Source organism: Mchenga conophoros, linkage group LG23 (assembly GCF_057382185.1).
Source record: "Mchenga conophoros isolate Kocher_MC1m ecotype Shallow Benthic linkage group LG23, M_conophoros_male_GT1.1, whole genome shotgun sequence".
Classification (NCBI taxonomy): domain Eukaryota; kingdom Metazoa; phylum Chordata; class Actinopteri; order Cichliformes; family Cichlidae; genus Mchenga; species Mchenga conophoros.
This window is the reverse complement of record NC_140547.1, coordinates 45,004,577-45,029,247: the sequence shown is the minus strand read 5'-3', so window position 1 is coordinate 45,029,247 and position 24,671 is coordinate 45,004,577. Positions and strand designations below refer to the sequence as shown.

Here is a 24,671-nt window from a genome sequence, read left to right as displayed (position 1 = left end):
TCACCTGTTCCTTTTGTTTGAAGTGGCCGAACTTGGCCACAGTAGGACGTGGTCTCCCGGTCGCAGCCCGCATGGGGCCGATGCGATGCACTCTATCAAAGGCGATGTTCTTCACCGTGTCCTCCAGCAGCTTCAGGTGGGTTTTGATGAAGGTTTTGCACTCTGAGCCTTCTTCATCACAAGATCCTGGAAGCACTGATCAATGTAATCTTGGAGAGCCTCTAAACTCTCCCCGTTGTTCTCCAGGGTGTTGGAGATGATTTAGACAAATATTGTTAGTTAGAAGACTATTGATAAGTGTATTTGGTAATACTGAAGCTTAAAGGAATTTGTTCAATTCTAAACTACCATTCGCTTTAATTTTCCGCCAAAATCTCCGGCGTCTGACGTCACTTACAACATGAGTCGCTTACCTCTGTCACTCTGAAGTCACATTGAGTTTTCCTCACTGACTGTTTTAGACAGGATTGTGGGAGCAACACAAAAAGCAGCTTCAGCTGGAAACACACAGTTTAGTGTCTTTGCTGCTCGCTTTAAGTCACAATAAACAGGAAACTCATTGTGTCTCATGTCAGAATCACTCATATACAGGACAGGAAGAGGCGGAGCTTATTTCCTGCAGGGAGAGGTTAGCAGTCTGTGTCTTTCTCATTTCTGACTCCTAAAGAGCTGAAAAACACAGGCTGTTATTGGCTGGCTGACACTGGGATTAATGTCCTTGAAGCCAGCAGTCTTTAATGTCCAGGTTCAGAACGGGCAGGTGAAAAACAGTCCTTTATGTCCTCTGATGTTCAATAAACTGTCCTGATTACTGAGGGAGCAGAGAAAGTGTCTCCATCACTCACCACAGCTGGATGCTCTGAAATCCTGGAATCCAGCTGTGGAGAGGAGCGCCGGCGGCGTGGACGCAGTTTAGTAATCAGGGAACGGGAGACAGGAGGGAAACACAGCTGGGACCAATTACACACACGAGACAGGAAACAGTAACACGGGACTGTCAAAGTAAAACAGGAAATATAACACAGAGTCCAAAGTAAGGAGACGTGGGACACAGTGAAGACACAGAAACAGAAACCAGAACTATAATCACAAAACAAACTCAGAAACATAAAGAGTGAATCAGCTGATTCAGTGTTTGTGACAAAAACATGGATCCTGGTTAATAACTTTTATTTGTTTGTTTCTGTATTATTTTGTGTATCGTTCTTATGAGCTGTTGTTTTGTCAGTGAAATATTATTTCATTGTTTTAAGCTTTTTGTTGACTTTGAAGTGCTTAAGTTGATATTTTTGAACATTTAATTTGTTCGATTATTGTCGAGTCGATAAAACTGTCAAACGCACAGCTGCTTCCAGCACGGCCGGAGGAGAGGTGGCCGAGCAGACGCACAACACACACAGCTCACAGGTTTGCATTTCTAGATATTGCAGATGTTGCAGAAATTGAGAGTAAAGAACTCAGAGATCCAGCGCTGTCTCCTGCCCCTTATTTATACACCACAACACAACGACAGGCGTAACTCACACAAACGGGTAACATGAGGCTCAGATGCTTTGGACGTGTTCACATATACTGGACACAGAATGATGAAGATGGAGCTGCAGGAAGGAGGAAAAGAGGAAAAACACAGAAAAGATTCACAGATGTGGTGAAAAAGGACACGACAGCTTCTGTTTGTTAGTTTGTTTTTTCTTTATTTGGTAAAGATTCAGAAATAAAGAGAAGATCACATGTTTGAATATTATATTAACGTTCTGTAATTACAACAAGTTGTAAAATCTTTCCAGAGTGAGACAGAGACTGTGCAGAGACTGTAGAAGGACAGAGCAGCAGCAGAGCAGTCCAGATACACTGATGATCCTCTGTCAGATCCAGAGGGACACACAGGGCTGATGCTGGACTCTACATTGTGTCTGACAGTGGAGCTGTTCTCAGAGCAGTTCACTCTGCAGCACTGACAGTCATCTGCACTTCATTCCTCTGTCAGTCACTGCTGGATGAAGCTCTCCTCTCCACCTCCCAGTAACATGGCCCAGTCAGAGCGTCTCTACACACAAGCTGCTGCTGCTTCAACCTCTCTGGATCATCAGGACACAGCTGCTCCTCTCTCAGCACACACACCGTCCTGTTTACCATCATCACCACCTGCAGAGAGAAGGAGGAAGAGCAGAGGAGATAAACGAGTGTTTCCAGAGACTCTTCATCAGCTGTCAGTCAGTGATGCAGCACATCCAGTATAAAGAGCAGCAGGGACGTCAGTGCTGGGACTGTACTAGGACTCATTGTTGCTTCACTTTTTCTAATCTTTGGATTTTTATTGAAGTTGCTGAAAATGTTTTTCCCTCCTAGTTTGAGTTTGGACTTTCATTCATTAGAAGAACCTTGGTGTGTCCACTCTGAGCTCTGTAGGAACCCCAACAACAAGCCCAACAATCCAGATGGACGGTTCCAGCTGTTAACTGGAGGAATTCCATCCAAACATCTGCTCTCACTAAATTCTTCCTCACCTACAGACTGTGTTCTTCACTGCTTTAAACTTGGAAATCAATGCAGTCATTGGTCTGCGTGCTGCTTTGTTCAGAGAGCTGATTGGCTGTTGACAGTGTTTGATCAGAGCGTGTCAGCCGTTACTATGGTGACCATAAAGGTGAGAAACAGGAAGTGTTTGTGTCCAATCCTGAAGCCTGTCACCGTTCTCCTCTCACAGCTTCACTGAGAAGCTGCAGCTTTACAGGAAACACTGGATCTTTGTTTCATACTGACTGTGTTTAGTACAATACTGCTGACAGCACCACCCACTCACTCCATCACTCTACTTACAGCAGAGTCTCCAGTCTGTAGTCTGGACTCTGCTGAAGATCAGACAGCTGCTTCACATCTGGATCCATCCATCATGAAGTTTAATTTTTTGTCAGGTCCAGCTCTCTCAGATGGGAGGGGTTGGACTTCAGTGCTGCTGCCAGATAATCACAGCTGATCTTTGACAAACCACAGTCCATCAATCTGTATAAAGAATGAAAGATGTAAGTTTATTAGACAAAGTGCTTGAAATCATTCAGTGTTTCATCATCTGTTCAGAGCTGAAGAAGGTTCAGAATGTAGAAGTTTAGAAAATGGAAACTCCAAACAGCTGAAGCCAACAGGAAGCAGCTTCAAACAGGAAACTGTGCAGAGTTTCAGACTATATGTCCTGATGCAGCCAGTTGGATTTTGGAGATTTGAATCTCTGTTCTGTGACTAAGTCCTTGAATCATTTCTTCCAGTTGGTCCAACAAGACAGACTAAGTATTGGACATGTGTTGTGGCTCCATCAGGGGAGCTTCTAAATGTGATGTGATGGCCCCTCTGGGTCTGTCAGGTCACAGCACTGAAGAGAGCTCAAACTGGGCACACAGTTGTTCCAGTCTGGACCAAAGACTCTATACTGGGACTGAGGGACTGCTTTGACTGCACCCACTGGGACTTTTTAAAGGCTCATGTTCTCACTTAGATCATCGATTTCTACTGACATTTCTTTCTGGGAAAAATGGGGATTACTTTGGAAACAGGAAGTATTTTCCCCAATAAGCAGCCCTGGATTAGTAAATCACTCCAACATGTTCTCAGGCAGAAGAAGCTGTCTTGTTATGAGGGAGAGAAGAAAAAGATTGAGGCACAGAAACCTGTTGAAAGAGAGATAAAGCAGCTAAAATCAGGTGTAAAAGTAAAGCAGAGGATGAGCTGAATAAAGGACACTCAAGGCTGGCTTGGAAAGGAATGAAGTCCATGGTGGGGATGCAGAACAAGGAGCAAAGATGAATGTGATGCTGAATCAGCAGAAGACTTGGACTCATTTGATTCCAGCTTTGATATCATTGATTTCAATGAAGAGCTTTGTGATTGTAGCAAAGGGCTGGTAGCTCTGAGAGTCCCACTGATGAGGTGTTTGTGTGGAAATCTCTTAGTGGGACCAAAGAGAGAAAAAGCCCTGGTCCTGATGCTGTGGGAGGGAAATGATTGAAGTGTGCTGTGAGGAAGTGACTGGGAGATTTTCACACATTTTCCAGTCCTCCTTGGAACAACAGGAAGTTCCCAGCATATGGAAACAAAGGTTAAGTGTCCTATGGCACTCAGTGATGATGGTGCTGTGGCCCCACCACCTCCACCTCTTTGTAAAGGAACTAACTGTAATCTGAAGCTTCAAATGGAACTAAGACTTCCTCCACTAGGTGGCAGTGTCTGATGAGAAAGTGTTAGTGGAGCTGGCCTGGAGTCAGAAACAGGAAGATGCAGGATTTGGGCTGAAATGGGCAAAAGTGGTTAGCACTAGTGCCTTAGAGCAAGAAGGTTGTAGGTTGAAGCTTGTTGGTCAGCTGGGCCTTTCTGTGGAGGTTGGATGTTCTCCCACAGTCCAATGAAATGCTGCTTAGGTTCATTGGTGCTTCTAAATTGGCTGTAGGTGTGGATGTGAGGGAGTGCTTCTCTGTCTCTCTCTGTTGGCCCTGTGATGGACTGCTCACCTGTGCAGGTGGACCACGCCTCTTGCCCTATGACAGCTAGGGCACAGGCTGCAGCCCTGTGAGCCTAAGCTGAATAAACAGTTAGCAAAAATGATCCATAGATGGCCTGAAATCCCCCAGTTAGCAGTTTGGTAGATAGCTATGACATGCTAATCCCATCCAGCAGCTGTATTCTACCTGTAAGCTGATCCCTGCTGAGCCAAAGCACTTTTTCATATACAAATTACAACCTTTAATAGAAACCTATTGGTCAGCATCTTATTAGCCTGCTGTTAGCTTCATTCCACAGAAAACTGAGAGAAACTAACAGAGTTGATAAAGAATAAAGAGAAATGTGCTGATTTAAAGCCTTTGAAGTGCTTCAGATGATCTCTGTCCACTTCTGTCCACTCATTCATTCATGTAAGCTTTCTAATGCAGCTTTGATCTTCACAGTCTGCTTGATGAAACTCATTCTAACCCTGAATGTCAGAGTGTTCCTCCTTCTCTTTCCCATCATTCATGCTGGCAGTGGAGGAGATTTGGATGTTGGACTGTGTTTTGGATGATGTGTGTATGTTTGTGTTGGACTGCTGTCTGTAAAGCAAACGCACATTTTGCTTTGGATTTCAGTGTCAGACAGACTTTAAGGTGCAATGAAGAGTTTGAGAGTTTCACAGTGAATTTTCCACTGGAGGATTTTTCTTCTTCTTTGAAGGTTTGAAATGTGAACATTGTTCTGCTGCAGTCAATGGACTAAACCAGAGAAGAAGAAAACAGACTTTACCATGAAGATCCTCAGTGTGGATCAGTATAATATCAGCCTGATGTCTGCAGTTTAGTGTCAGCACAACTTTCACATCATATTCATCTCAGCACAACTAAAACATGCTGACTGACCTCAGAGTTTCAAGTTTACATCCTGGACTCTCCAGGAAACCACACAGATGCTTCACTCCTGGATCCTGAAGGTTGTTGTTGGAGCTCAGGTACAGCTCTCTCAGATGGGAGGGGTTGGACTTCAGTGCTGCTGCCAGATAATCACAGCTGATCTCTGACAAACCACAGCTCTCCAATCTGTATAAAGAATGAAAGATGTAAGTTTATTAGACAAAGTGCTTGAAATCATTCAGTGTTTCATCATCTGTTCAGAGCTGAAGAAGGTTCAGAATGTAGAAGTTTAGAAAATGGAAACTCCAAACAGCTGAAGCCAACAGGAAGCAGCTTCAAACAAACACAACAAGAGAAAAAACTCTGAATGTTTCACATTAAAGTCGTACATTTCTCATAAAAACAGGACAAAGACTTGAAAAAGTCGTGTTTTTCCTTCCAGGAACCACATGGCTTCACTTTTAAAGGTGAAGTGTGACAGAAATGGACATATTTGAAGTCCAACACCTTTTTCCAGTCACATTATTAAAGCAGACAAACTACAAGCTCATTTTCATTCCAACAAGTCATCTTCTGACCTGGACTAACAACACTGGTCTCTATGTGCAGCTGGCTGTGAGACCAGTGCTCAGGGAGCGTCTACAAAGTGCAACACTGAAAGAACATCACACACTCATTTGCTTCCAGCACTTTCACACAAACATCTACTGTCATTATTGTCACCAAACTCTGTGGATCCTTTATTGCAAATTCAAATGGGATCAAATGGTCAGACAAAAGAGGCTTATGAGGAAATATGATGAAATGTTGTGTATTAGCAGCAAGTTATTGAATCATTTTCCTCAGAAACCAAACAAAATGATTGACAAACATGTTTTTACAAACTCAGTGTTGGACTTGGATCAGCAGGATAAGCTGATGTTTAAAGGCATTCGAGTCTCGCTGTATGAGAGTCCAGTTCTTACTCAATATTTATGGATGATGTTCTTTCAGTGTTGCACTTTGTAGACGCTCCCTGAGCCTCACAGCCAGCTGCACATGGACCAGCTGACATTACCCAGCATTAGAGGCGGCTGTAAAAAATTCATGTTCCCATTTAAATGGTTTTAATTTGAATAAAACGATGTTGATTCATTCAATCCTGAATCGATGTTTCATATAAATGTATTTTGCCAGAATCTCAGGTTAAAGCTCACAAACTATTTCAACAAGCAGCAAACAGATAAAACAGTAAATGAGAGCAGCTAAACACACAAAGATGGAAACACAGAGCGTGGATCGTTCACTCCACGGCACGTACACGGACACGCCGTCAGGGCTGAAAGTGGACAGCTCACAGATCCTGAAGCTGCAGGTTTCATCTGTCTCCAACCAAAACTGAGTGAAGCAGCAGCAAAAGAAGATCCAAACTCTGCTTCACGTTTGATCAATATGCTCATGAATTCTCTCTGACTTTGGCTGTTCCTGCCTGCACAGCTCTCTCTCTCTCAGTGTACTCCAAGAACAGCTTCAAACATCTGTTTCTGCATCATTCACTGTTTATTAGCCACCAGTCTGCTGTTGTGTTCAGTGCTGTCGGCCTCTGACAGTAAAGCCTCATTTCTGCTGTTCCATGGAAACTTTTTAAAATGATGACAGATTACAAACTCTCAGCTGTGTCTGTAATCAAACCTCTGTAACTTTGCTTCACTTCAGCAGCATCAGCTCATGTTCACATGTTGCTTCATGGTTTGCTTCAGTTTTTGATCGACTGCAGAATATTTTGAAGGTTATCTGCTATAAAAAGCCAGAAGAGGAAAATCTGCTTCATGTGTTTCTGTTTGATCCTCAGTGACTTTGACACAAAGGCCTCTGCTGTGATGATCACACCTCTGATCAAGTCTCACAGTGTCACAACTGATAAATGATCAGAGTTAGAATATTTCTGACTGTCTGCTGTGTGCCGTGACCTTTGACCTGCTAAAGACAGTCAGCTGTGGATTATTCATTGTTGTGTCTGATACTTAGAACTGTGAGGAAGAAGCTACACAGTTAATCAGGGTCCCCTCTCTCTGAATCAGGAAAGGTGGGCAGGCCGCGTGTGGGCCGCGGGCCATACGTTGAGTATCACTGTTTGAAATGTGAACATTGTTCTGCTGCAGTCAATGGACTAAACCAGAGAAGAAGAAAACAGACTTTACCATGAAGATCCTCAGTGTGGATCAGTATAATATCAGCCTGATGTCTGCAGTTTAGTGTCAGCACAACTTTCACATCATATTCATCTCAGCACAACTAAAACATGCTGACTGACCTCAGAGTTTCAAGTTTACATCCTGGACTCTCCAGGAAACCACACAGATGCTTCACTCCTGGATCCTGCAGCTTGTTGTTGGAGCTCAGGTCCAGCTGTCTCAGATGGGAGGGGTTGGACTTCAGTGCTGCTGCCAGATAATCACAGCTGATCTTTGACAAACCACAGTCTATCAATCTGTATAAAGAATGAAAGATGTAAGTTTATTAGACAAAGTGCTTGAAATCATTCAGTGTTTCATCATCTGTTCAGAGCTGAAGAAGGTTCAGAATGTAGAAGTTTAGAAAATGGAAACTCCAAACAGCTGAAGCCAACAGGAAGCAGCTTCAAACAAACACAACAAGAGAAAAAACTCTGAATGTTTCACATTAAAGTCGTACATGTCTCATAAAAACAGGACAAAGACTTGAAAAAGTCGTGTTTTTCCTTCCAGGAACCACATGGCTTCACTTTTAAAGGTGAAGTGTGACAGAAATGGACATATTTGAAGTCCAACACCTTTTTCCAGTCACATTATTAAAGCAGACAAACTACAAGCTCATTTTCATTCCAACAAGTCATCTTCTGACCTGGACTAACAACACTGGTCTCTATGTGCAGCTGGCTGTGAGACCAGTGCTCAGGGAGCGTCTACAAAGTGCAACACTGAACGAACATCACACACTCATTTGCTTTCAGCACTTTCACACAAACATCTACTGTCATTATTGTCACCAAACTCTGTGGATCCTTTATTGCAAATTCAAATGGGATCAAATGGTCAGACAAAAGAGGGTTATGAGGAAATATGATGAAATGTTGTGTATTAGCAGCAAGTTATTGAATCTTTTTCCTCAGAAACCAAACAAAATGATTGACAAACATGTTTTTACAAACTCACTGTTGGACTTGGATCAGCAGGATAAGCTGATGTTTAAAGGCATTCGAGTCTCGCTGTATGAGAGTCCAGTTCTTACTCAATATTTATGGATGATGTTCTTTCAGTGTTGCACTTTGTTTGGCACAAAATGAAATTATTTGGCCTCTCAGATGCTTTTAGAGATTCCCAAATGACTGATGATGACATCTCTGGGGTCTGATTGATAGAAAAAAAATGTCTTTGAGACCTTTTGTAACTGACAAACTCTTCATCTGCTAACAACACTGAGTTGAATCTCCATGGCTGATAGTTGGAGCAGGCATCAGGAATACACATTGAAAAAACAAGAGGAGAAATCACCAGAGTCTTATAATCACATTCTGTAACTAAAGGGAGACGTTTTTCTATACAAATATATGTTTTATGGACATTAGAAAAAAAAGAGTATTGACGTGAAGCAGGATTATGAAATCTCCATACATCAGCCAGCCCATAATTATCAAGAAAGCTCTGAATGACGCATGCTGACTTTGGACTAAGTGTACTTTTGTGTGAACTGTGGTCCATAGCAGATAATGAGCAGTTTAGGTCTCCCTCAAAGATGATATTGTGTGATGACATATTGGGGAGCCGCGCAAAGACATTAGTGAAAAATCTGTGATCGTCCCAATTAGAGGCGTAGATATTTGCTAAGATCAAAGGAAAACCATAAACTATATTTTCTGCACTTAAAATCCTGTAATTTTCTCATAAATCGACAGTGCGCCTTATGGATGAATTCTGGTTGTGCTTACTGACCTCGAACCGATTTTATGTGCTACACGGCGCTCAGAAACCTTTCAAAAGATGTTTTGGTACGACTTTGCTCAGCTACGAGGCCGCACCGCTTGATGGATTGTTGGAGCATTACAGCTACGAGGAGCCTCGCGGAGTGATACGTACTCTGCTTCAACGTAATATTACTGTATTGAGTGTGTATAAGGACCATAAATGGCACCTGTAAGAGACACGGTTACAAAGAGGGTTTCAAACTCCAGGCTGTCAGTCACGCAGTAGAACCTGGGAACAGAGCAGCTGCTTGTTATTATGCTCAGCGTCTGTTTACATTTTGACTGCACGATTGTGAGCTTTTTGTTATGCACAAACACAACATTGTTTTCTTTTATTTATGGAGCATTATTATTTAATAAATGCTGATCATTTATTTCTGAGTAATTGTTTCATGTACATCTACGCTGTATGTTAATAAATGTGCCTGTGTGAGATTTGGGACACAGCTTTGACTAAGAACTCTCTTTTTGTTCGTACTTTCTGGCTTTAAAAATATCGAGATATATATCGTATATCGCCATCCAGCTAAAGAATATCGAGATATGAACTTTGGGTCATATCGCCCAGTCGTAATATTGCAATAGGTTGTCCGTTAAACTCAAGCGGGGCTTGGGCCCTGGCACGGCGTAGCCACACAATCCTGGTAGTAGTGACGCTCGGCTATGACGGCGTGCGGGTCACCAGCTGGCTTTCTCAGGATAGGGCTCCTGTGTGAGCGGTCGACAATAACGTCTTTATCCATACCCAGCACTTCACGTAGTAGCACGGATACGGCCGTGGAGGAGCTCGAGTCCAGGCCCTCTGGGATCCCTATGATGTGGATGTTAGCTCTTCGCTTCCTGCCTTCATCACATTTATCCTTCAGGTCAGACAGCTCCTCCTTCATACTCTCTACTGTAGACTGCAGGGTGGTCACCTCATCGCTCCACATTGACAGCCCATCCTCAGCTTCTTTCACTGTAACCTTTACTCCATCAACTTCGCCGCACGTCGCCGCCATGCTGTTAGCGATCTCATTTCTCAGTCCTTGCACGTCAGCCCTTATATTGTCAAAATCTTCTTTCAATGCATTTCTGACTTCTTCTTTTAACAGCGTACTAATGTCCTCTTTAATGGATTGAAGAAGCTCCAGTTTTAGAGCAGTAGGATCCACATCACGCGCGTCTGTTGAGTCTGCTCTTCAGCGGCCGTAGAGCTGGACGCTGCCCTTTGGCCATCATCGATACTCTCGCCCGAGATCGCACCGGGGCTAAAATATTCACCTGCTCAGCTGTTTTTGATCAGTTTGAGCCTGTGTGGTTTGATCAGGTGGAGGAACGATGTGATGCTATAAAGACATCATCTTGTCCAAATGATGTTGTTCCAACACGTGTTTAAAAAGATTTTAAAGGTTGTTGGTTCCGACATCTTAGCGATTTTTAACAGCAGTCTTAGTTCAGGTGTTGTACAGCCTGTTTTAAACATGCTGTTGTACAGCCTGTACTAAAAACCTGATCTGGATCCTCTGTGCGCTCAAACTTCAGGCCTATTTCAAAGCTTCCCTTCCTGTCGAAGATTTTGTAAAATATTATATTTGTTCAGCTGCAATCTGTTGTAAAGGTTTCAGTCTGGTTTTAAAGCTCTTCACAGCACTGAAACTGCACTTTGGAAAGTTCTTAATGATCTTTTATCAGCCACTGATCAGGAGACTCCGCTGTGCTTTTGGATCTGACCGCTGCCTTGACCACAGCATCTTGACCTCACCATTGGAGCATGGCGGCATCAAGGGCGCTCTATTAGACTGGTTCAGCTCTTTTATTAAATCGCATTATTACATTTGGGGCTTATATTTGACGGCAATTTGAAAAACAGCTGAGCTCAGTTGTACAGCGGTCTTTCTTCAAACTGAGGCTTTTATCTAAGGTGAGATCATTTATATCTTTTAAAAACCTTGAACGGGCGATCCACGTTTTCATGACGTCCCAGCTGGATTATTGTAACTCCTTATATGTTGGAGTTAGTGGGACCTGCCTGGCAAGACTGCAGCTGGTCCAGAAAGCTGCAGCTTGTCTTCTGACACAAGCTCAAAGACATTTATCGTCCCAACAACCACATATACGCTGGTCCCTCGCTGTAACACAGTTCACCTTTGGCGGCCTCGCTGTTTCGCTGATCTTTCTTGTGCAATTTTGCATGTTTTTGTTTTTTACAGCGCATTGTGTTCTGCGTCCTGATTGGCTGTAGACCATTGTCAGTCAATCTCGTGCCGTGTCTCCTGTACAGTACAGAATGTGTTCAAATTTACAGCAGTGTGACTCTGCAGTGCTGCACTGTATGTTTGTACGTTTTGTCCCCAACAAACAACAATGATGACGAGACGTTTTGCACCTGTGGTAGCAGCCAAAGGCAGAGGAAGATGCTGACCATCATAGTTTCAACAAGGAGGCAAAAAGGTTGTAACTGTCCACAACAAGAACATCGTAAGGATGGAGTCAGCTTTGGCTTTGTGGCTCAGTGACCGCAGGAAAAAGAACATCGTGCTGGACACCAACATTATCTGCATAAAAACTCAAAAGCTTTATGCAACTTTACCTGACAGCGAGGAGCCCAGGCCATGGACGAGTGCTCCTCACACAGAAGCTCATTTAATGCCAGCAAAGGCTGATTTGACACATTTCAGAAACACTTTGCTTTCACTCTTTAATAATGAACTTATTTTTCTATGAAGGTTTGAACTTTGTTTAAACAAGAGAGAAAAGTGTGAAAATGTTCATGCCTGTCTGAGAAAAGTGTAGAAAGTGTGCAGTGAGGGTTTAACTGCCTTAAAACTTCTATAATACTTGTAAAACATAAAGCTGCTACTTCATTCTGAGACTTATTTTTAGAACGTAACTCGATAAACGAGCGACCGCAGTACTGTATTGTGTTTATTTTGAAAACTCTCAACAGGATCTTCAGATTTATTTTGAAAGCTTTATCTGGAAAACACAAACACATAAGCAGGAAACAAAGAGCGTGATATGAAACGATAGACGTTTTCATATGGTCATCATATATACATCGTTCTATCGAACAGCCCCAGCTCCTGCTGTCAGTCTCTGTAAATCTGCTCTGAAAACACATTTGTATTCACTGGCTTTTAATACAGCATGAGAGTTATTTGATATTTGATGTGTGATATTAATATTAGGAGTTATTTTAATAGTTATCTTGGATTCTTGTACAGCACTGTGGTCAACGCTGCTGCTGTAATTAATGTGCTATAAACACAAACAATCTGCAGTTAAACATCCAAAACTAAAGATGTGATCGCTGCCTTTAGAAAATGTGCTGATGCACAAGATATCAGCTCCATTAAGGTGGAATGTGGCCGTGTTAGAAACATGTTGGAAGAAGTTTGAAGCTGAAACTGTGAAGCTGAGAGTGAAAGAGCTCCAGCGTCTGTCACAGGAAACTTTCTTATTTCCACACTGATGAAAGCATCAAGCTTTGATTTCCTGCTGCTTTTATTGAGTCACACTGTGAAACTGAGCCACAGCTGAACCAGCATCCCTGTACAGCAGACACTTACAGCGCTTGGCTGCTTCCATTGGACCCTCTGCACAGAGCTTCAGTTTCCTCTTCTGGTCCCAAAGTGCAGAACAACAAGGTTTCAAACAGCTTCGTTCCAGCAGCATCAGCCACAGACATGCAGAGAGAATCCTTTGGTTGTGTTGTGTGTTTGCATATCTGCTGTGTTGCTTTGTGAGGATGGATCATCTCCTGCAGCTCCAGATAAACAAGCTGCACCTGAACCTGGTAGCTTCACTTAGAAGACACTTGTGACGGGAACGTGTGAGAAGTTTTGTGCAGACAAGTTTGGATTTAGAGTGTGGGACGAGCTCTCCACAGTCTTTGTGGAGATCCACATTCTGCATACTGCCTGTGAGAAGCTGCAGACATTTGTCCTCCAAATCCACTGAGCAGCTGCTCGTGGTGGTATTAGCTTCATGTGTGCGTGTTAGCATGAAGCCTCGGTCACACTCTGCTGTGGACACGTCACGGACAGCTGGACGCCTGATGGACGAGTCGTCCTTCCTGTTAAACTTCTTTGAGCATGAGAAGAGCATAAGAAGCTCAGTGGACACTGTTCAGGGTTTTAACTCTCGCTTTCTGATGGGTTTAGATTTTATTATTGTCATTTGTATTAGGAAATATTTAACCATATATTCTTAGAGGTGTATAATCAATTGTGTAGTGATAGGATGTGTGATCTTTAGCAGGCTGCAGGGGCTTGGTGTGGCGTCCGCTAAATTGTGGTTAGAACAGGCGCAGAAGAGACAGGAGGCAGTGACTATATATACTGACAGTCAGTATGCATATGCTACACTTCATTTCTTTGCCGCTCAGTGGTCAAGACGAGGCATGACAACATCAACAGGTAAACCTGTGGAGCATGCGACATTGTTGCAGGCCCTGTTGAAAGCAGTCTTACTGCCTAGTAAAGTTGCGGTTTGTAAATGTGCAGCACACACACGTGGCACTGACCCCATTGTACTAGGCAACGCCTTTGCAGATAAAATTGCAAAGGAAGCGGCCCTTGGAACACATGGGGTTCATGTTCTGGCGTCACAGGAGCAAACTACGCCCATCACACATGATGTGTTAGCAGACATGCAGTCACACTCACCTCCAGCTGAGAAGCAGCTGTGGCTCACTAAAGGAGCAAGCCTGCGAGGTGATGTCTACTATCTTTGTGATAAACCTATATTGCCTAAGAACCTATATAGGACTGCTGCAAGTTTGAGCCACGGGCTCTGCCATGTCTCGACAGCTGGGATGGTGGCAGCAGTCGAACGGCAGTTTTTCACACTGGGATTCAATGCTTATTCAAAACATTTTTGTAAAGCATGTTTAATATGTTGTAAACATAATGCTCAGGGAAACCTCAGACCTAGGAGAGGAAAGTTTCCCAGACCCAGCTACCCATTTGAAGTAATCCATATGGATTTCATTGAGTTGTCTAACTGTAACACCTACAGGTACTGCCTGGTGATTGTGTGCCCGTTCTCAAAGTGGGTAGAAGTTGTCCCCACTAAGAAAGCAGATGCTATTTCAGTGGCTAAAGTGATATGCAAAAATGTGATCCCAGAGCATGGGATCCCCCAGACTATTTACAGTGACAATGGTCCTCATTTTGTGAATGAAGTAATTGAGAAAATGTCACAACATCTGGGGATAACGCTGAAAAACCATTGCTCATATCACCCACAAAGTGCAGGGCTGGTTGAAAGGACTAATGGCACAGTAAAGCTGAGACTCAGGAAAACAATGGAGGAAACAGGCAGAACATGGGTAGACTGCATTGAGCTAGTGAAAATGTATATGAGAATCACGCCAACTGATAATGGCCTAACGCCTTTTGAAATAATATATGGCAGGCCATTTAGAGTTCCAGTGTTTTGTAATGATAATGATAAAGCAGAAGAAGAAAACACACTAGCAGACTGGATGATTAAAATGCTGAAAAGCAAAGAAGTCATGAGTGCAAATAATCTGCCAGATGATTCTGTTTCTGTACAGGAAGAACGTCTGAAGCCAGGGGACTGGGTACTGATAAAGGTCATAAAGAGGAAGTGCTGGTCGAAGCCACGGTGGGACAGACCATACCAGGCTCTGCTGACAACACCAACTGCTGTGAAGATTGCAGAACGACCCACCTGGATACACCAAAGCCACTGCAAAAAGGTGACACACATCCAGGCCAGCTCGGAGTAAGTGGCAGGAAGACCGGGTACAAAGGGGGGGAAAGCCTCTAGGGCCCTTCGTCTCAATCCGGTGAAGAAACCAACTGAGCCACAGGTACTCATCAGAATGGCTGGTAAAGTGTTGTCTACCCTGCTGGGTGTAATGGCTTTGATGTCATCATGGTCAGCTGTGGAGACCCTGTATGTCCAAGGAAACCACACCCAATACCCTCATGGCTATTCTACAAACTTTTGGTGGCAGTTTATGAATACAACTGCTCACTTGAACAATAGGACGGACTGCTATGTGTGTGCTCATATGCCGTTATCCGCATATACATCTGGACTGTGGCCGTACAGCATACCAGAGGACAGGAGTTGGTGTCTGTTGGGCTTAGCAACTCATCCTGGCAACAGAGTCCTCTGGTCCCAGGCCAACTATAGTACACCTCTGAACATCACCTGGAGTAAGTCGCCACTTATAGATGTGAATTGTTCTGAGCAAACTGACTTATTGGCCTGGCCTCAAGTGTCAGACCCACTGCCAGACATAATATTGCTGAACAAGCTGAATACAGCTCAACTGCCGTTGTGTGTGATGAACAATGGATCACTGTCAGTGGGGGAGCTGCCGCTTCGTTTATGTGGATACATATACACCTACTGCCCTCCAGAGAATGAGAGCAGGTGTATGAAATGCTTGACCAGTGCAAAGTGAGCTGAGAACTTGACATTAAGGAGGACTGAATGCAAGTCCAACCGGGCTTACAGGATACCAGTAAAAGCAAAGAGTCAGAAGTGGACAGGATGTGCAAGGATGGTGCCGAGCAGTAAAGGAACAAGAGTTTTGGCTGATTGGTATTTCTTGTGTGGACATAAAGCCTATCTATCACTCCCTGAGGGATGGGGAGGATTGTGTGCCGTGGTGAAGTTATCGGATCATGTCTTCTTCATGGACAGAGTTGAACATCACCCTAGCAACCGACGGAAGCGTGAGGTGAATATAGCCTCACCTAACTCTTTTGGAGTGACAGTAGACACTGGAGTGCCACGAGAATTCCGCATTTGGAGTGGAGGAGCTAAATTCTTCCAAAGTTTGATCCCAAACATCGGAGTTGCAGAGGTGCGGGATCATGTGGAGATCAACCGATATGCCTTACTGCGACACATTAATCTCACTAAGACTCTGGGAACAGCCTTAGCGGAGGAGCAAAAGGCCATCAGAACGATGGTACTGCAGAACAGGCTGACCCTAGACTTGATAACAGCATCACAAGGAGGAGTGTGTAAGCTGATTGGAGAGACATGTTGTACGTTTATTCCGGATGGATATACGACTGGAGGAGACATCTATGAGGCACTGCAGAACTTAACTGCTCTGCAGAAATATGTGGCGGACCACACATCAGGAGGAGACACGTCACAAGGCTGGATAGCCTGGTTGACATCTGGACCATGGTGGAATATGTTTCTAAAGTTTTTGACTCCCATTCTTACATTATTGGCTTTGCTTTGCTTGTTTACAGGTTGCATCTTGCCATGTGTAAGATCGATGGTGAATAAAATGATTGCTAACACCTTTACCAATTTCATACTGTTGCAGCAGAGTGACATGGATGCTAAGGCTAATATGTGTGTATGAAATGAAGCCTGCACTGAAAATGTTGACAAGTGGTGTAGAGCTGAAGATATATATATGCCGTATAGCCTTAAAAAATGACAATACAGGGTGGTGATGATGGGTTTAGATTTTATTATTGTCATTTGTATTAGGAAATATTTAACCATATATTCTTAGAGGTGTATAATCAATTGTGTAGTGATAGGATGTGTGATCTTTAGCAGGCTGCAGGGGCTTGGTGTGTATTCCACACTGGAATGCACACCCACATCCTGGGAGCACGAGAGAGGTCGTACCTTCTCTTATTGTTTTATGGCAGGATTAACGTAGCTACGTCTGTTCTAGTCTAAGTGCTTTTTGTTTAGATGAACTGCTGGACTTCCTCACCATGTTATCTAGGGTGAACCATCTAGGGTGAAGGGGGGTCTACCCTCTTCCTGACCAAGGATGTTATATGACCCTTTGATCAGCAGTACCCCACACACACACACACACACACACACGCGCACACACACACACACACACACACACACACACACACACACACACACAGTATTCTTTGTTCACATGTATACCTATGTGAGATGCTATATGTTAATGACCCTATGCATATTCATGTAACCACAATAAAAGGAGTGCTATGGGGAGCCTGGCTGAGAGTCTGATGGTGGTCAAGTGGTGGAACGACGCTTGGCTCCAGCCAGGTCTCCCTCATGCATGAGTAAACCAGAGAACTTTGGTGCCTTGTGTCTTGCTTTTTGCTGCGTAGCAGATTGTCCTTAACGTTCCAGTGGATAGGTTCAAACTACAAACCTATCACTTTCACTTCAGCTTCACCAACAACAGCACAAGCAGAGCAGCCCACTGCCTGCATGGCTGGGACAGCGCCCCCTGGTGACTGTAAACCACTACAACATGTAGACGGCCGTCTGCAGGCTGGATGTAGCACCACCGCAGAGACGTGCTGCAGCTCTGTTTAGTTACCCAGCTGACAGCAGAGGCTGTAGTTTACTGTTACCAACATGGAAAACTGAAGCTTCACCAGCTGGAGCTACAGAGCTGGAGAACAAAGGAGACTGAGAGGCCAGAATGATGTGGGAGGAAACATCAAGAGCCTGTTTGAAAGGAGACACATGTGGATGCTGTGCCAGTCTGTGGTCTGTCAGAAGTCAGCTGAGTCACACTGCAAGAAGCTGCAGAATCTCAGAGGAGGAGATTTGGAAGTGTTTGTGGGACAAACTGGACTCAAAGAAAGAAGATGTTTGTGAAGTCTTTGGTGGAGGTGAGCAGTGTGAAGCAGAACACATGCAGATGAATCAGGAGGTCAGCATCAGTGTCTCCTTGTGGTGGACGGTAAAAGAATCAGAGCCAACGCTCCCGTCCACCCTCGGCATGAAACAGTGCTGTTTCTGAAACAGGAGGACAAGTCCAGAGAAGACAGAGGAAGCAAAGATGAGGGTGGGACAGGACAGCAGGACTTCCTTCACACCTGCAGCTCCATCACACTGCTGTAGCTCCTCTTCATCACACATGTACCTGCAGCCTGTCTTCGAGTCCAGGAGTCACCTCCACACAGTGTAGAAGCCTCCTGTGCAGACCATGGAGTCCAGCCTCTGTCAGGGAAGTCGGCACTAAAGCCTGAAAGACTTCAATCTGTCTCTGCTCCACCCGAGAAAGACCAGCACCGTACTTGTTGTGCATTCAAGGAGGGAACATCAGCGCTGCATCGTGGGAACAACACCGCAGGAACAAAGACACAGCACGGCCGATGAAGGACGAGGACAAAGGAAAGGTGAGTGAGAAGACCCCGGTGGTGTGGACGGACCTGCAGGGGCTCCAAGACTGAGGAGCAGAGACGTCCATGTACCAGCTGAGGATGCTGCAGTGATCCAGGGAGCTCGGTCCAATCTGAGGCCGTGTGAACTACGTGGACCACAGTTTCTTCACAGACTTCAGCCACGTGAACATCTGGAGATCCAACAGTGCACGAGCTGTGAGCCATCAGCTGTTTCTCTCATCAGCTGCTGGAATGAGAGCTGCTGGAATCATCTCGAGCAGCAGGAAATCACTGATGTTGTTTCTAACCAAAGATATGGGACTGAGCTCCGCTGAGCTCCTTCTACTTTCATCCAGATAGAAACTGCTACAGTCTGCTGATTATTGCTTTGCCTCCATCACACGAGCTCTTTATCCTGTTCTTCACTCTCATTGGTTCTTTGTCTGCTTGTTTTTACAACAGTAGTCTTCTCATTGGTCAAAGGAGACAATCAGCTGTGACTAAATGTAGCTCCTACAGCAGTGATGGGAATAACTACTGAAGCTAATCCAGTATCAAAGCTCAGGAATCAGCAGCTCCCACCTCGTTTTCTTTCAACAACTATTTTTAGCTGCTGTGTTTTTGTGTTTCTGCAGACCTCAGACATCCTGCTGCTCTGGACAACTTTTTCATTCTTTTTTATCATTATTTTGCTTTTCTTTTATTATTATGTTATATGTATTAATATGTGAAACACTTATTCTTTGTGTTTTTGCTTTGCTCCTGTCAAACTGCTTTAATAAAATCTGCTGCAGTCTAAACTGTGGACGTTCCCTTTTTAACCCTTTGTGAAACAATAAAGGTTTAAATCTGAGTATTCATCTATGTTAGTGTTTAATGGGTCTAATAGGTTGCTTTGGCCTTTCCCAGTAATATCTTCCCTTGCAGTCTGTGGTCCAGGCTTCTAAAACCATCCCAGGTTAACAAGAACTACAATCTAGAGGAGAGCTGCCATAACAGGTGTGACTGATGAGATCTGACCTGCAAGGTTACTCAGGTTTGTTTGTATCAGGACAAGCAGGGAAGCCGCCTGGACGTCAAAGTAGTTAGAGCTGGGCGAGTGTCCTCACCCACATCGGCTTCACAACTCTGCATCATCTACTGAGTAAGACTCAGAGCATCAGAGATTAGAAGGTCTACAAAGAGCTGAACCAGACTTCCTGTATAAAGGTTTTAGTTCCACAGATCGACAGTGTCAGCACAACTAAAACGTGGAGACTGACCTCAGAGTTTCAATTTGATGTTGTGGATTCTCCAGAAGAACACACAGCTGCTTCACTCCTGAATCCTGAAGATTGTGGTAGCTCAGGTCCACCTCTCTGGGATACGAAGGGTTGAGCTTCAGCACTGCTTCCAGATAATCACAGCTGATCTCTGACAAATCACAGCGCTCCAATCTGTATAGAGAATGAAAGATGTAAGTTTATTAGACAAAGTGCTTGAAATCATTCAGTGTTTCATCATCTGTTCAGAGCTGAAGAAGGTTCAGAATGTAGAAGTTTAGAAAATGGAAACTCCAAACAGCTGAAGCCAACAGGAAGCAGCTTCAAACAAACACAACAAGAGAAAAAACTCTGAATGTTTCACATTAAAGTCGTACATTTCTAACAAGAGTGTTTTAAAGACAGAGTCACTGATGATCATCTTCTGCCCAGTAAAACTTTGGTTTTCCTCATGTGAGTGTTAATGATGCACAAAGACTGTGAGTGCAAAGAGGGAGCGAGGAGGATGACAGAGAGATGGTACAGGAGCATCAAGAACCCGGCGAGGAAATGAGCAGAAGGACTTTGGAGCCTGTTGGATTGAAGCTTTCACAGAGACGTGTTTGACTGGACACCACCAGGACAGACTTTTAATCCCAGGATTTGGATGAGCTTTCTGTCTTTATGGTCACAAATGATGCTGTAACTCTGTGAATGTCCTGGAACTGTCAGCAGTGTGGTTACGTCCTTTTGACCTGAGTTTCCACAGCTCTTATAACAGCAGTGTACATTCAGACTGAGACACGCTTCAGTCTGTATGGACCTGTTTCTGTAGCTGCCACCATCATTCTACGGTCGTGTCCAAATTCATGGGCTGCATCCTCCCGAGGACCCGGCCTTTGCGGTCTACGTGGGCTGGGTCCTCAGAAGGTCGGGTAGGCTGGAAATAAACGGCTGGGGAAATTGGACGGTCTAGCCTTCTGATTAGCGTCACCGCTGTCTCGGTGGAGTTTAATAAACTCAGCCGTCTGCTCCTTGCTATCTAAAATATAACAGGACACTGGCGTAAATTCTCGACCGTCTCATACTTCTGTTTAATCAGTTTTCTGTTTGACGTTTAGTCAGCTCTGTAAAGACCAAGGAGGAACCCACCTGGGGGATTAATAAAGTTTTATTTTATCTAATCTAATCTAATAACTTTAATCTCAGCCAAACCGATTTACTCACGAACAAACAAAACACTGAAAAAAGCCAAACAATAACATTTTGAGGTTGTCTAAGTGACTTATATATCACGTTTAACCTGAGTAGCGAAAGTCCGCGGTGATCTGAAAATGATGTGCCGGGAGTTGTGCCGTTCTCGGCGGCTTCAGTGACCCTCGAGCTCCCGGCGAGCTATCGAGCTGGTGGGTAGCAGACGTCTCCGAAAACGTCGAAGCACTTTTGCAAATATGCGGTATCTTGATAAACCGAGCAGATATTTGATGTTTACACAGCTACTTTCTCGCCTGAAAATATGTTAAAAGTTTATTTTGTGACCGAGAAAGATTAGTATGAGTCATTTTAAAACTTAGTAGCGGCCGCCATTGTTGGAAACTGGAGTTTGGCTGGGCCGCGCTATGAATTCTGGGATATGGTAGGCCACGAAGGACACACCCGACCCATCCTTCAAATTCGGGGAAAAGGAGGACGCATTTGTTGGCTGCATTCGGAGGAGACCTCTCTTTTCTCTTCTTCAGTGTTCTGCAGCCACAGAGTCTCACAGCCGTTACCACACCCATACCTGAGCAGCTAGCATTACCCAGCATGCCGTGCAGCAGTGTCAGTTTGTAAATGTGCAAGAATTCCTGCTCCAAACTGTTTCACAGAGTGCTGTGTGCCGTGACCTTTGACCTGCTAAAGACAGTCAGCTGTGGATTATTCATTGTTGTGTCTGATACTTAGAACTGTGAGGAAGAAGCTACACAGTTAATCAGGGTCCCCTCTCTCTGAATCAGGAAAGGTGGGCAGGCCGCGTGTGGGCCGCGGGCCATACGTTGAGTATCACTGTTTGAAATGTGAACATTGTTCTGCTGCAGTCAATGGACTAAACCAGAGAAGAAGAAAACAGACTTTACCATGAAGATCCTCAGTGTGGATCAGTATAATATCAGCCTGATGTCTGCAGTTTAGTGTCAGCACAACTTTCACATCATATTCATCTCAGCACAACTAAAACATGCTGACTGACCTCAGAGTTTCAAATCGACATCGTGGATTCTCCCGAAAACCACACAGATGCTTCACTCCTGAACCCTTCAGGTTGCTGTAGGTTCCACTCAGGTCCACCTCTGTGGGATACGAGGGGTTGGACTTCAGTGCTGCTGCCAGATATTCAAGGCCAATATCTGACAAACCACAGTCCTTCAATCTGTATAAAGAATGAAAGATGTAAGTTTATTAGACAAAGTGCTTGAAATCATTCAGTGTTTCATCATCTGTTCAGAGCTGAAGAAGGTTCAGAATGTAGAAGTTTAGAAAATGGAAACTCCAAACAGCTGAAGCCAACAGGAAGCAGCTTCAAACAAACACAACAAGAGAAAAAAAAACTCTGAATGTTTCACATTAAAGTCGTACATTTCTCATAAAAACAGGACAAAGACTTGAAAAAGTCGTGTTTTTCCTTCCAGGAACCACATGGCTTCACTTTTAAAGGTGAAGTGTGAAAGAAATGGACATATTTGAAGTCCAACACCTTTTTCCAGTCACATTATTAAAGCAGACAAACTACAAGCTCATTTTCATTCCAACAAGTCATCTTCTGACCTGGACTAACAACACTGGTCTCTATGTGCAGCTGGCTGTGAGGCCAGTGCTCAGGGAGCGTCTACAAAGTGCAACACTGAAAGAACATCACACACTCATTTGCTTCCAGCACTTTCACACAATCATCTACTGTCATCATTCATGTTCCTGCTCCTCTGGATTCACACGGAGCCTCTGCTCATGCCGTTGCCATGGTGAATCATAGTATGTGGCTCCATAACTCAGACTGAGCATGCTCAGAGCTGATTGGCCCGACTCTGATCAGCTGATCTAGAAGAGGAAACTCTGCTATATGTACATTATTACATCTACACCTGAATCACAACACTCACACAAATATATCAACTGTGTTTAATATTTTGGCACGTAGATCATTTATGTGCTTCAGCTCTTCTTACATTTTACCACCAACATGTTTCAAAAGGAGCAGCTTTTACTTTGAAGGCCAGCTGTCTGTGTTTCTTGTTTTCATTGTTGGATAATGGAACAAGTCGATGCTTCAGTGCTTTGAATTAGGAGTGGGTTTTAATAATCGATTCATCGATTAAAATCGATTCTGGCTTGGATAACGTGATATTGATTAATTAAAATCCTGAATCAATTTTTTAATATTAATTTATTTTGCCCGAAATGTCAGAATCTCAGGTTAAACCTCACAAAACTTTAACAACCACCAAACAGCTGAAACAGTGAATGAGAGCAGGAACACGGATTCTGCACAGAGACGTAAACACAAAGCTCGGACCCGCCGACACATCAGAATCAGTGAGATGTCGCCTTTCTCACTGACGGCACAGACACGGTCGGGGCTGAAAGCCGACAGCTCGCTGATTCTGATGTTTCGGCGGGTCCACGCTTTGTGTTTACGTCCTTTTTGCGCTCGATTCTGAAGCTGTTAGTTTTATCTCTCTACAAACAATATTGACTGAACCAGCAGCAAAAGAAGATCCAAACTACGCTTCACATAAACATCGTCATGAACTCACTCTGACTTTTGCTGTTTTGCTTCCACCACAATAAAATCACACTTCATGCACAGCTCTCTCTCTCTCTCTCTCTCTCTCTCTGTACTTCAAGAACAGTTTCCTGTTTAAAATCTGTTTTCTGCATTATTCGCTTGCTTGTTACGCACAAGTCTACCGTTGTTTACAGCGCTGTCGGCCGCTGTTTTTTTCCTTTTACTTGCTTTCGAAAAGAAAACCTAATTTCTGCTGTTCAATACTGAACAAATTTAAACTTTTTAAAATTATGCAAATTGCAAAACGCTCAGTTGTGTCTTTAATAAAAACACTGTAACTTTGCTCTGCTTCACTTCAGCAGCATCAGGTAATGTTCATGTGTTGATTCATGGTTTTCTTTCGTTTTTGATCTACTGCAGAATATTTCTATAAAATCCCAGAACAGGAAAATCACCTTCATGTTCTTCCGTGTTTTATCTTCAGCTACGTTGACACAAAGGCCTCTGCTGTGATGCTCACACATTTGATAAAGTCTCGAAAGTGCCAGCTTCCCTTTTATAGACACAAAAATATGTAAATGTACTGAATTATAATATTTCTGTCTGAGGCAAAATTTCCCAGATTCCAATCGAATTGAATCGAACTGAACATTTCCTCATGAACTGTATTAAACTCTGTAAATGAACTGAGAACTATTTCTACATTTGAAACTATGGATTCATTTTCCCGTTCACTTCTGTACGTTAGTGTATAAATGAATGTTAGACTGGGCTCCATGGAAACACTTGGACTGGTCTCAGCTGCCTTCTTTCTGTAGTCCTTTCTCTTCTCCAGCTTCTGTTTGAAATCCTCTCACAGAGCCTGAAACCTGCTTTGCTGTCATGTGTGGGCCTGTGTTCCTCTGCTTTAACACAAACCTCACCACAGCAGCTGTGTGGGTCGTCTCTGTAGCAGCCAGATCAGCTTCTGATACATGAACATCATCACAGCTCCTAACTTCACCTTTATTAGCTTTGACATTCATGTCTTTCTTTTCTCTGTCTGTTTCCACTCAAGCTCAAAGTCTCTGCAGCCTGTTTTTATCTGCTATCATCAGATCTCCAACAGCCTCATTCACATCCCTCACACACTCTACAGCCTCACCAGTACTGACTTCATCTTCACTGACTGATGGAGCACAACATGAACCTGTGGAGGCTGAAAAGCTGTCC

At 43.8% G+C, this 24,671-nt stretch overlaps 2 protein-coding genes and 1 pseudogene across 2 annotated transcripts in view; 1 reads left to right on the top strand and 2 right to left on the bottom strand.

Moving 5' to 3' along the window:
• The window catches only part of LOC146548102 (NACHT, LRR and PYD domains-containing protein 12-like), a 431,005-nt gene that overhangs the window by 239,663 nt on the left and 166,671 nt on the right, over nucleotides 1-24,671 (bottom strand). The window lies entirely within an intron of this gene.
• Nucleotides 1,684-24,484, bottom strand: LOC146548107 (ribonuclease inhibitor-like). The gene is made up of 6 exons (XM_085263803.1): nucleotides 24,378-24,484; nucleotides 19,718-19,891; nucleotides 7,663-7,839; nucleotides 5,379-5,555; nucleotides 2,821-3,003; nucleotides 1,684-2,145 (listed from the first exon to the last, which is right to left on the bottom strand). Exons 1-5 carry the CDS (start codon nucleotides 24,482-24,484, stop codon nucleotides 2,901-2,903), a joined length of 738 nt encoding a protein of 245 aa, XP_085119929.1. The 3' UTR covers nucleotides 1,684-2,145; nucleotides 2,821-2,900.
• LOC146548108 (uncharacterized) lies at nucleotides 15,129-16,723 on the top strand (annotated as a pseudogene).

Excerpts from the sequence above, each read along its gene's own strand:
- LOC146548107 (XM_085263803.1), bottom strand. The coding sequence starts at position 24,484 with ATGAATGTCAAAGCTAATAAAGGTGAAGTTAGGAGCTGTGATGATGTT. Across the intron at positions 19,892-24,377 it reads CACACAGCTGCTGTGGTGAG|ATTGGAGCGCTGTGATTTGT; the intron begins GTTTGTGTTAAA and ends TTCTCTATACAG. Across the intron at positions 5,556-7,662 it reads TGTAAACTTGAAACTCTGAG|ATTGGAGAGCTGTGGTTTGT; the intron begins GTCAGTCAGCAT and ends TTCTTTATACAG.